A 13,058-nucleotide genomic window follows, 5' to 3' on the forward strand; every position below is an offset into this window, starting at 1 on the left:
CAAAGCCTATTTTCTGCAATAATTCAAAAGCAAGGTGTTTTTGTTGAGGGAAGCAAGGTGATGCAAACTTTCGGGTTGGCCAACAAAAATACATCATCACTGCAGCGCTTTATTGGTTGAGCTATTGTTACCCTGTCTGCCAGGTTAAACATTTTTTGGGGGAAAAAATACTTATTGCCGTCTCCGCATATAAACTGACTTTAACATTGACAAATTCTGTCTTCAAGTCATTCCAAACCTTTATGACTTTCCATCTTTTGCATAACACAAAAGAAGATATTTTGATTCTTTTTTTTTCATACAATGAAAGTGAATGGGGTTTGATGTTGTTTAGGCCCCAACATTCTTCAAAATATCTTCTATGTTCCTCAGAAGAAAATCGTGCAGATTTGGAACGATATGAGGGTCAGATTTTAAATTTTTGGATGAACTGTCTCTTTAATGAATCTCTTTGTTTGTCACTGTAATGTCACAGTAAAATTCTAAATGACATCACAACGTGGCTGCATGTCAGTGCATCTTCCGCAATGCATTTGTAATTCCACAGTTCACTTTCTCTTGACTTTATATGCAGTGCTGTCGTTTCTTCCCACTTATACAGTCTTGGTCTCCTAATTTTTTCGTTTTTGGCACATAATAATGTTCATAGCATTATTAACAATGTTTATTGTTGTAGTAATAATACTAATAATACATATAACTGTCATAATAAATTTACTGTACATTGAAATAATAAGGACATTATAATGCTACGTTTGTATTTCTCTCAACTCTGTCTCACATATTCGAACCCACTGCAGTCAGAGTGAGTGTGTCACATGAGTTCAGAGGTCAAAGAAGGCTCTTCAGCTATTGTGCTCTGGGGCGTGTTTATGACCGGCCCGTCCGTTGACCCCCTGACATTGGCTGATTGACGGGCTGGACTGAGTTTTGCGCAAGTAACCTTCTTTCCCCTCCCCACTGAACAGACTGGCTTCAATCTTATCCAAGTCATCACTTCCTGTGCGAAACTTGGCCTGCAGGAGGCTGATGTACGTCTCATAGCGACATTTCTGCAGACATAGAAAAAAATAAAGATTAAAATGGCTTTAAATTAAAATGAATGGTTTTGGTTAGCAAAATATTACACACTGAGTAGTTCTCTGTTATATGCAAAAATCTTACATATATGTGATTTAAATCAGTGGTTCTCAAATGATTTTGGGGTCTCAAATGATTAGGGGTCTTTCGGACCCAATAATTTTTTATTTTTTTTGCACAAAAGTAAACAAAAATGTCCTTGAAATCAAACAATGTAATATTCATAGATTTATTAATGATAATGATTAGTATTAGTATTATTTAACCTGTTTGTTTATTTTCTAAATTACAATAATTCATGCATAAAACATATATCCTCATTTTAACTTGTTTATTGTAGTATGGGTCATATAACCTTTGACAATAATAACAAAATACACATGAAAAGTTTTCTCCTTCTTTTTAAAAGTGTGTAGCCTATTCATTTTGCTATTATAACCATGCACGATTATATGCTTAGCTGCATTTTACTATTTGTAATTTGCATTATTTTCCCTGTTGACCAAGACTTGTGACCTTATTTTTGGTCACGACCCACCAGTTGGGAACCACTGATATAGATGTTTTACAGATGCTATTTTGTGACCAATGAGTATTTAATCAGTTAAAACCATCATCTGATAACTAAAACAAAGGTATAAAGGTGTTTTCTAACAAGTTCGACTGAAACCTATATGTTCTTCTCCATCAGGCCTGAGCATCACAGCTAAAGCATTATTGTAACATCTAAAAGGACAAAGAAAAGCATTCAGATGAGCTCTGAGACAGATGACTTTGTATTAGTCTGACCTCATAGGTTAAATAGTGCTCTTTGATTCGATACTCTTCTGATTCTTTGCTCTTGGGCGTCAGATCTGGTGGGCTCTTCTTGTGTTCCTCCAACTCCAGAGAAATCTGCTTCAGTTTGTTCTCATGGGACTTCAGTTGCTCTTCCTGTATAAATTAGAACCATCATTATGTATATACTGTACATTGTCTACTATTTTTTAAACAGTCAACAATAACAATGCTGTAAGTTTCATTAGTATTAGATTACCATACCATTATCACATATCTTTATTCATTACATTATTGAATTCAGTGAGTAAATACTATAAAATATTAATGATTTATCTTTATAAAATACTCGTATTAAAATGTATTACAAATAAAAAAGATTTAATTAATAACCATAATGTGTGTGTGTGTGTGTGTGTGTGTGGTTGTGTGTTTATTATTATACAAAAATACAGGTTTGGAATAACATGAGGGTGAGAATCATTACCACAGTATATATATATACTACGTAATGAAGTTCATTAGTCTGTGTTGTGTGTTTATTATTATACAAAAATACAGGTTTGGAATAACATGAGGGTGAGAATCATCACCACAGTATATATATATACTACGTAATGAAGTTCATTAGTCTGTAGACAGTTTACAGCTGTATTTGTGCACCTGGCTGAGTCTAGTGGTGGATGAAGGCAGCAGCGGTCTGCAGAATTTCTTCATGGAGCCGATGGCAGCGGGAAAAGCAGGAGCCGAGAAAAGAGCAGCGACCAGATTAATCCTGAAAATCCATGACATCATCTCCTCTTCACTCCTACACACACACACACACATACACACACACAAAGGGAAATTCAAACAAGTAAGCAAAGCATGAAAGCAATCTGACCCCTAGTACTCTGTGACATAGTGGACTGTTAACTAACCAACTACAGTAAAAGGAACAAGAAAAAGATTCTCGGAGCAGTTGAAGAGGCATGATGCTTACGGGGCCTGCAGGAGGAAGACCCTCCAGTCCGAGGTCTTGAGTTTGAGGACGTTCTGTCTTTTGCTGTAGTCACAGGCCCTAGTAGCAAGAGCGTGGTGAACCCGTACTGCATTCTTCAGGTCCACCTCTGACAGATCTTTATCAGGTTTATACTCATCCTGACCATACGAGGGAGACAGAGAGAAAAATGAGTGAAAGCAACAATGAAAATAAATGATAGAGACAATGGCTGCGTTCCAAAATCCTACTGAGCTGCCAAAGTAGGCGGCATTTTAAGGCATCACAAAGGCAGTTCCAAAAGTAAGCAGCATAACTTGATTAGATCATTATGCTGTCTTACAAGAAATCTGCTTTTGACCAAATTGTAAAACAGTACAGAATGTATCTTTCACACAATTAGAAAAATGCATTTATTTTTTAAAAAGCACTTGTTAATCCATTATTTGTGTGTGCTGTCTATTGTGCATGCTTATTAGAGTATCACAGTGTTAACTTAGCAGCATGCTAATGTCAAACTCCTCTTTGCGAAGAGTCAATTGTAAGTCGAGTTTCTTGTCTGCGTCTTGTGACAAGCCCTATTTGTGTGGACTCACTGCTTTTGTATTGTGATTCAAATCAGGGTTATCATTAACTAACACAATTAAAAACATTTTTAATTGAAATAACATTATAAATGAATTGAATTAACATTATTAATTGAAATAAAGCTGAAATAATAATAAAACTAAACGAAAAACTTAAACTAAATGAAAATGAGAAATGTTACCGTGAGAACTAACTTGTTGAAGCACTAAAATAAAAAATAATAAACTGTAAAGTAAATCTAAAATTGAAATAAAAATAAATTAAACCTAAACAGTAATAAAAAAGAAAAATAACAATAACAAGCACATAACAAAATTACTAATAATTGAAAATTAAAACAAAAACTGAAATCAAAATATTAATAAAATAATAAGAAAAACTAGCATAGTACTAGTAAAAACTAGTAATCAGTATATAAATAGTACTAAAGTAACTCAACACTTATGAGGTTTGATTTAGCATCTCTGCCTATGAAGATAGCAGATGGCAATTCAGCTTGTTATGTTTTGGAAAAGAGTCTATGACTACTGTATGTTCAGACTGTGTTGTATGCCATAATGTATATTGCCTTATATATTTTAAACATGACTTTACATGATTTTACTAAGTTACCTAATTAATTCAGTGAGTGACGTCGAGTTATAATCTTGGAAATGTATCTATTATTTGGCATTTTTAATACAATTCTGTGTAAAAAATGTCTTAACTCTTGGACGTCTTATTAAATAATGAGTCTAAAAAGTGATAATAAACTTGTAAACTGTATAAGAAAACTGTAAAGATCATGTGCATTGCATTGTGGAAAACAGCAATCAGTGTAGTGGGCTCTTGTTGGACATTTTGGCAAATGTAGTTGGTTGTCTGACTATTCCTTGCAAATATTATAGTACACATGCTGCAAAATATAGTATGACTGTGTGTGGTGTGTGTGTGTTTGTGTGTGGGAAGTAGATTTAAATTACTTTCTGCAGGTAGAGAATCATCCCCTTCAGCACGGCATAAAACTTCTTCCAGCCTCTGCGTCCTCTCGGGGCTGCAGAGAGACAGAATAAAAGAGAAAAAGTGTGTGAGAGAGACAGAATAAAGACACACTTCACTAATGAGCTCCGCTGTTGTTTGCTACAACACAAGTCGAGGAAAGAAAATCTCTAGAACCAACTTCACTGCTCATAAATGAACTCCACCAGACTGGAAGATACAACCTAATTGTTTTAATTAAAGCAGCTGAATTATTAAACAGAAGAAATCTTGGCGGGTCCTAAATAATGCTGATTTATTGCATTCCTTGACATTAGCTCTGCTCCAAAGCTTCAACTCCAAAGCTGCTTTGCTGTTGACTGCCTATGGAGGGAGCTACCTTGAAAGACAACATACTAACCATTTTTTTAACATTAGCATGTTGCTATTGGTGCGATACTAATCATCATAAAAATACACAGCACTCATAATATAAAATCCTTAAATATAATGTAAAATACTTATAAAATATAAAAAATTACAACATGTAAAAATATATTTGCAAAAAATAATTAGAATACAAATATAACAATTGTATATATATATATATATATATATATACAGTGGGTATATTTGTATTCTAATTATTTTTTGCAAATATATTTTTACATGTTGTAATTTTTTATATTTTATAAGTATTTTACATTATATTTAAGGATTTTATATTATGAGTGCTGTGTATTTTTATGATGATTAGTATCGCACCAATAGCAACATGCTAATGTTAAAAAAATGGTTAGTATTTTAGCAAATGGCTGCAATATAACAAAGAGTGAAAAATTTAAGGGGGTCTGAATACTTTCCGTACCCACTGTATATATATATTTATAAAGACATAGCTTATAAAATATATAACTCTCTCACTTTGAATAAAAGCATCTGACAAAAGCATCTTAGTGAAATTAAGAAGGAAGTACATCTCTGATGCCTTGAAATGTTGCCTTAATGGGCAGCACACTAGGTATTGTAAGTTGGAACAGAGATATGATTTACCTTGTGTTTATTTATTTATTTGACTGTTATATTTTGACAGACAAAAGAGAATGGACAGGAAATGATGTGGAAACTAAGGGGAACAGCACTGAGAAATTTATACCAAAAGCATGACTTTGCAGAACAAACAAATGACACACGTACTGCGTTTGCCGTCCATGTCTGCGTGGCTTTTGCGTGTCAGAACACCGTGTTTGTACGTCACAGCATTAAGCAAAAGTGGAATGGCGATGAAAGGGTTACTGCCGTCCGTTACCCTGGCAACCCTCTTCCCTCCCACCTCACACTGCTCCTCCACCAGCTCTGACAGACTCTTCCTCAACTCCTCTTCCTCGCTGCAGAAACAGAGCGGATTAACCAGCATTAATGCATGTGTACAGGTATTGCGCACGTTATACGCAGATTAGCCCCAGAAGTCACATGATAATGCGAGCGCACTTGACTCCTGGGGATAATACTGGATACTCACATCGCCCACTCCAGCTTCTCGTTCTTTATTGAGTTATAGAGCACCTAAACCAGGACGGAGACATATGAGACTGTTAATACCGTATATCTGAAACACCACAACCACACCAATACAGTCAGATGGGCTTATGGGACTGAGCACATGAAACAATATGCTTTTGAATCTAATTTAAACACGAATGCATTCATAAATGAAATTACAACATGAGCATTATGCGGTTTAGGGTATGTTTTCATAAAATCAGTCAGATTTGGTGAGAAATCACACTCTATCAGTAGACATGCATGTGTTTTTCTGAAGCAATGCTTCTTTTTCATACCACTGGTTATAATAATAATGTAATAGAAAAAAAGGAAGCAAATACGTGTCTGCTGTGTTTCCATATAATTACCTTGAGCAATTCTTTGGGAAAATCTTTGCCGTCATTGAGGCCATCCAAATTGCTAATGAACTGCTGGCAAGACATCTTCTTCCCAATATTCTGCAATACAATAACACAATAACGTGTTACAACAATAATGATATGCCAATTACTATCATAATGTTATTAACGGAAACAATTGACCCTCTGCTAAGCTATCCTTGAAAACTGTTGCCATCTAAGACAAGAGAACAGATTGATTGAATATTATTCTTCTAACAGGGGAAGGAATGCATTGGGACATTTTTTATTCAGTGACGTGATTAAAAACTCAAATTTAAATCAAAATTTAGGAAAATGCTTGAGGGCTGTTTGATCCACAGCATCCACTTCTCAAGATTTATTTAAAGGGGTCATATGATGCTTTTTTAAAGATCATTATTTTGTGTATTTGGTGTAACAGAATATGTTGACATGCTTTAATGTTCAAAAAACACATTATTTTTCAAATACTGTACATTATTGTAGGTCCTCTATGCCCCGCCTCTCTCAAACGCTTCGTTTTCTACAAAGCCCCCTCCTTCCCTTTACAGATTTGGAAAAAGAGACAAAACGCCGCTTATATCCTCTTTGTTTGCTGTGTGTCTCTATTATAATTGCCCTGACAACATCGTTTTACCATATTTTGAACAATTCCTGTAAAAATGTTTAAACCTCTTCAAACACACAGATCCTTACATTTACTTACATTAGAAAAGAGCAAAAGCTAGTCTGAAAAATGGCAGACAATAACAATTGCCAAAATAGGATTTGTCAGAAATATTTGGCACTTAGAGAAGAGTCAGCTGATTGAAAAAAGAAAAAAATCCCATAGTATTTTGAGGTAAACTAACATTAGCCATTATTAGCCATTAAATGCTACAACCACTGCTCCGGGTGTGTGTTCACGGTGTGTGTGTGTTCACTGCTGTGTGTGTGCACTTCGGATGGGATAAATGCAGAGCACTAATTCCGAGTATGGGTCACCATACTTGGCCACATGTCACGTCACTTTCACTTAAATGTCATCAAAACATAACTGCATTTTTATATTTTCAATATATGTCATGCTTGCCCCCCCCCCAAGTCTCTATATAGAGTACAACAGTCGGGTTCTGGAAGTAAAAACTGAATTGATTTTCTCCACAAGGAAACAGATTTTTAACAATGACTTGATTAATGACTAATCAATGGTATATGCTTTTGTTAAAGTCATCTGTTTACATTTAAATAAACTTATTTTTAAAATAATCGTGTTTAACTGCAGATTTTGTGGTGAAAAACTACATTCTCCATGATGCTGTACAGAAAATTCCACTAATCAGAGAATATAAGCATACAGAATGCACAGGGAATGTGTGTGTGTGTGTATCCCTATTGAAAAAAAATAAATTATGGATAGAAATACTTTCAGAACCAAAGCTGCTGAAAAAATGGCTGAGCATTAATGCGCTCTATATTGGTCTCTAAATATGACTCGTGACTTATTTCAGTGAACGTCTATGTGAATTTTTCACCACTTTTATCATTTGCCAGAAAAAAATAAGTCTGATTACTTAGAAAAGTAGTAATAAACCTCTCCTCAACAAACTGAACGATTTGAGCCATCACTCATGTCTGTAGCACAAATTATGCTTTTCAGATCCATAAGCGATATTAATAGTGATCCATGACTTATGACAGGAAGACTTTGAAAAGGAGATGTTGAAGGAGATACCATATTAATTTATTATGGTTTACAGCAATAGCAATAACTGTAGTTCAGCATTTAGTATCCAGGGGTGCGCAAACTCGGTCCTGGAGTGCTGATGTCCTGCAGTTTAGATCCAACCCCAATTAGACACACCTGAACCAGCTAATCAAGCTCTTACTATGCATACTAGAAACTTCCTGGCAGGTGTGTTGAGGCAAGTTGGATCTAAACTCTGCAGGACACCGGCCCTCCAGGACCGAGTTTGGGCACCCCTGGTATAGTCTTTTGTCAGAATCTATGGTCACATGGCAATCTTTTGTAAACATACATCACCATATTGAAAACTGAGTGATTACAAAACCAAAGCAAATGTAACAATACAGAAATCAAATCATAGAAATAAAAAAACGAGCTATTTTCAGAACCACACCAGTTATTTCTAAACTCTATGCAGTTGACAAAGCTGTCAGCAGATGGCAGTATCAAACCAGACCAACCACTCTAAACATAACAACCAACACACAACAATATCTCAGTCTGTTTGAATCCCTCCTACCACAGAGATCTACTTTAGATGAGTAATATTCCACAAATGATGGATGACAACATTCTGAAAACACATTTAAGCCAAAGCCATTAAAAGAGAAAAAAAACACAAAGAAGAAGAGAGGAGGAGAGAGAAGCACTTACCACCTGCCGCAAAATGAGTAAGAAGAAATGGAGAGAGAGAGACATGTTTAGGTCAAAGTTGTAGATAACTGTAATATTACTTAGAGAAACACAACAACAAGAGGTTTGTTAAGGAAAATGACATTATGAAGTGCATATGTGGAGCAAAAGAGGTTTTCAGTTTAGTTGCTGATAACCGTTCATTAGCATCATCTTCAAATTTTATATTTATTTTTTATATTAAATGTACTTTTTAAAAATATAATTCTTCTTACAATGCTTTCTTGAAAATTTGTTTCTAAATGGGCAATCTTGGCCTTCTGCAGTCAAATATTTTTTGTATAATGACAACTAGACATTTAATATGTTACATAGTGTACAGCCAGCCAGTTATTACTGCACAATCAATACTTAACATCAGGGTCCTGATCACCTTTTGGTGTGAATACAGAATCTAGAAATATGAGACAGGACTGAAGGTGGTTTGTTTCCAGATCAATCTAATATTTGTTTCTGCAATTAGATTGAAGAGTAATTGCTAGTAGATTCAGTTACTGCAGTAACTAAACTTGTTAGTGTCAGACATGTTTGGATTCAACAACCTAGAGAAGAGCCGAATACATACGTGTCCATGCAGGTCTGTGTTAAGAAGCATAAGTGCACAGGTCAGTGTGTGAGCGCCATCTATTAAAAAAGAGTTAGGAAAAAAGAGTTAGTTAAAGGGGTCATATGATGCGATTTCAAGTTTTCCTTTCTCTTTGGAGTGTTACAAGCTGATTGTGTATAGATAAGATCCCTGAAGTTGCAAAGACTAAAGTCTCAAAACCAAAGAGATATTCTTTATCAAAGTTAAGACTCTGCCACGCCCCCCTAAAACGGCTCATTCTAACACGCCCCCACATATAATGATCTTTAAAAAAGCATCATATGACCCCTTTAATAAGAAATCATATATTCTATAGAACACATATTTAAAACTACAACACTGTTCCAAAACCAAATGATTTGCATAGCAGCTACACATCGCAGGAGATGTAAAGCATCTTAAGCATCATTTGCTAGCCTAGCAACATGCTACCATAAAACAAATGTTCTAAATAAGTCACTTATGAGGTTCCATTTCAGTGAAGAGGCTGTCTTACAAGGCTGTCTATGTAGGCAGTAGACAGCTCACTAGAGTTCGGAACAGAACTTGTACATGTACTCATGTAGCATAAATGTTCATTGAAATATATTATGAGCTGCCATCACAAAATTTGAACTACATAGCAGAAGCTAAAGCTAGAGAAATGCACTTGCCCTCTGAGGTGAGAGCTTCTGGGTTACAGTGGCAGAAGCGTTTGGAGAAGTGCACCAGCACACGTTCTCTCTCCTGCGTCTCTCCCATCAGAGGAAACGCCTTCAGGAAGTTCCTGCAACCAGAGTACATGAAGACAATCATGGTGATGTGCTAAGGAGGAGTAAATATGCTAGAACTGTCAAATACAAATATATATACACCATAGACAGAATATATATATTCTTTACTGTTTTTATTTGTTTTTTTTCTTTTGCGCACAAAAAGTATTCTCGTAGCGTCGTAAAATTACGGTTGAACCCCTGATGTCACATGGATTATTTTACAGATCTCCTTGCTACATTTCTGGACTTGGGAACATTTCCGTTACGTTGCTGTCTATGCAGGGTCAGACAGCTCTTAGATTCCATCAAAAATATCTTAATTTGTGTTCTGAAGATGAACGAAGGTCTTACGGGTTTGAAAAGACATGAGGGCGAATAATTAATGACAGAATTTTCATTTTTGGGTGAACTAACCCTTTCAGTTAGGATCAGTATTTGCACTGTTCAAGTCACTAACAATCTTGGTTGTATAAATGTTCTCACCTCAGCGCTCTGTCTAATGACAACCCCGTGAAATCAAAGAAGCTCAGGTACTCCGATGCCACCAACTGGCTGAATTCATTACTGCAGGAGAAAGAGACAAGGAAGAGAGGGATTGTGGGTACAAATGAAAAGAGTTTTATTCCACTTCCTTTCCCATACAATACGTTCATTCACACACAAACGCTCACTTCTTGCCCAGGTGTCGTGCCACGTCACAGCGCTTGAAGCCCTCCAGATAGAAGAGTCGCTTAGCCAGTCGTTTGGCAGCATCTGCGTCGACGCGGCAGCCGTTGGCGAGAGTATCCGTGCTGCCCCTCTCCAGCGTGTCCACGCTGCCCAACTCAGAGTCTGAGTCACACAGCACATCTGTGAGGTTGGCATCACTGCAGAAACAAGAAAGAAAAAAAAACTTCAATGACCAGATGGAAAATACAGCCAGAACCAAGATGGTAGATGAAATGGTTTTGGATCAGTGTTTCTCAACTTTTTTGACTAAAAGACCCTTCTAATATAACATTTCTTTGTGCATTTTGATTAAATTATTTTGATTAAATTATTAATTTATTAAAGTACTTTTAAAAATAATTACATAATAATAAATCAAAACTATTGTATGTTAAAAATGATTACTAATGATCTAAATATGGCTTTAAAATTATAAGCAAATATAAAGTAATAAAAGGAACACATTAAAACAAAGGGAACAAAGAAACAGATTACAAGCAATAAACAAAAGGTGATTTTCAAAGTATCTCAAAGTTTTTCAAATGAGGACAGTGAAAGATTTTTCTCTTTTTCTCAGAAGGTGCCATTTGATTATTGCTAATAGACAGTGCATTCACAATAATGCACAGATCTATTTTAACATCAGATATGTTGTCCTGTCCTTAAGACAAAACTGACTGTGTTGACATTAATTTCACATCATAAAAGCATTTAGAGATCCTGAAGTTTAAAAAAAAAAATAGATTCAGAATCATGATGCATCAGAGAATCAATTTTTTTTCTCCCACTCTTACAATATAATATTATTAGAACTATAGCATATGTATTAAGTATAATATTTTATTAACAGAAACTGGGAGTGTGGATAAAGGTAAATTAATTAACCACAGTTCATTTTGTGATTCAGACGTTTCAAGAACTGTATGTCCTTAAATAAAAACAATAGTTATTAAAGAGGGAAAATTCACTTTGAAGCTTGATTATGTGTTTTTTTTTAGCATTTTAATTTAGATTGTTTGTAACATATTAACAACAACAACAATAATACTAAAAATATATTTAATTTAAAAAAATTAAGCCATCCTTGCTGAGGCCCCCTGGATGAGAAACACTGTTTTAGATGGTTTATATCTAGCCGTTTATGGTCATTAGGTGGTTTAAATACTAGCTGTTGAGACCAAGGTCAACATGCCAGACCATCTTGGTTGAACTGTCTAGAGATGGTAAACCACTATGGCAAACTTACCAACCAACTTAACCCAATCGGGTTTGATCTGCTTTTTCCATCACATTTGTTACACTAGTTTTCTCCCTGATATTAGCTAATCCTAAAAGAGATGATCTAATCCTAAAATACAACAATTATCATACATGTGTACACTTAAATTTAGGCTATTGATATAAGCATCCAATCCAAGCCCATTAAAATGCTCCTGCAATTCATGCCACTGAATTAGCATTTAGCTCATGGGTAGCAAAGAGCATCTTGAGAGAAACACAATCTTTTTTCCAGCCAAGAAACAGCACATCTAATTCAACTAATTAAAATCTCGATGTGTACAATTACTGCGATGGAGGCGAGTGGTTCATTAGGATGTTCTTTAAATGAAGCTGTAATTTGGGATGAGGAGTTTTCGTGTCGACTGCTGAGCTCCAGAGAGGACAGAACCTGCGTGAGTCAGGCAGGCCATTACTGAAGTGACAGACTCCAAAGCTTTTCATATGATAACTGTGCATAAATTAATGTGCCTTGTGGTGTTTCATTGTAATCATAAACATTTTAGGAATGTACAAAACTCCATATTTTCATTGGGTTGCCTGAATATCTACTATAATTTAAGCTTTTGGGTACTTTTCTTATGGGACGTTTATATAAGATGTATAAGTTTTACTAAAAAAATATTTTTGGACAACTAGTCGACCATTGTGACTAAATATGCACTACCATTTAAAAGTCTGTGGTCAGTATACATTTTTTAAAAAGAAATTAATACTTTTATTCAGCAAGATACATTAAACTGATTATCAAAATTGGCAGTAAAGACATTTACAATTTTACAAAAGATTTATACTTCAAATAAATGCATTTTTTTTGGCACTTTCTATTCATCCAGGAATCATTAAAAATGTTTCCACAAAAATATTAAGCAGAACAACTGCTTTTTTCAACATTGATAATAATAAGAAATGTTTCTTGAGCAGGAAACATATTAGAGCATATTAGAATGATTTCTGAAGGATCATGTGAGTAATTTGCTGAAAATTCAACTTTGCATCACAGGAA

At 35.1% G+C, this 13,058-nt stretch overlaps 1 protein-coding gene across 1 annotated transcript in view; it reads right to left on the bottom strand.

The window, feature by feature from the left end:
• Positions 1-387: 387 nt before the first annotated feature.
• The window catches only part of LOC107718491 (PH and SEC7 domain-containing protein 2-like), a 28,676-nt gene continuing 16,005 nt past the window's right edge, over positions 388-13,058 (bottom strand). The window contains exons 3-14 of the mRNA XM_016525584.1: positions 10,738-10,932; positions 10,550-10,630; positions 9,965-10,077; positions 9,291-9,349; positions 6,295-6,384; positions 5,904-5,947; positions 5,579-5,769; positions 4,387-4,457; positions 2,840-2,997; positions 2,521-2,665; positions 1,870-2,013; positions 388-1,052 (exon numbers count right to left, since the gene is read on the bottom strand). Of these exons, the coding sequence (XP_016381070.1) occupies positions 846-1,052; positions 1,870-2,013; positions 2,521-2,665; positions 2,840-2,997; positions 4,387-4,457; positions 5,579-5,769; positions 5,904-5,947; positions 6,295-6,384; positions 9,291-9,349; positions 9,965-10,077; positions 10,550-10,630; positions 10,738-10,932 (1,498 nt within the window). The 3' untranslated portion in view covers positions 388-845. The remainder of the gene's footprint in view (positions 1,053-1,869; positions 2,014-2,520; positions 2,666-2,839; positions 2,998-4,386; positions 4,458-5,578; positions 5,770-5,903; positions 5,948-6,294; positions 6,385-9,290; positions 9,350-9,964; positions 10,078-10,549; positions 10,631-10,737; positions 10,933-13,058) is intronic.

Source organism: Sinocyclocheilus rhinocerous, unplaced genomic scaffold (genome assembly GCF_001515625.1).
Source record: "Sinocyclocheilus rhinocerous isolate Xijiao unplaced genomic scaffold, SAMN03320098_v1.1 scaffold2378, whole genome shotgun sequence".
NCBI lineage: Eukaryota > Metazoa > Chordata > Actinopteri > Cypriniformes > Cyprinidae > Sinocyclocheilus > Sinocyclocheilus rhinocerous.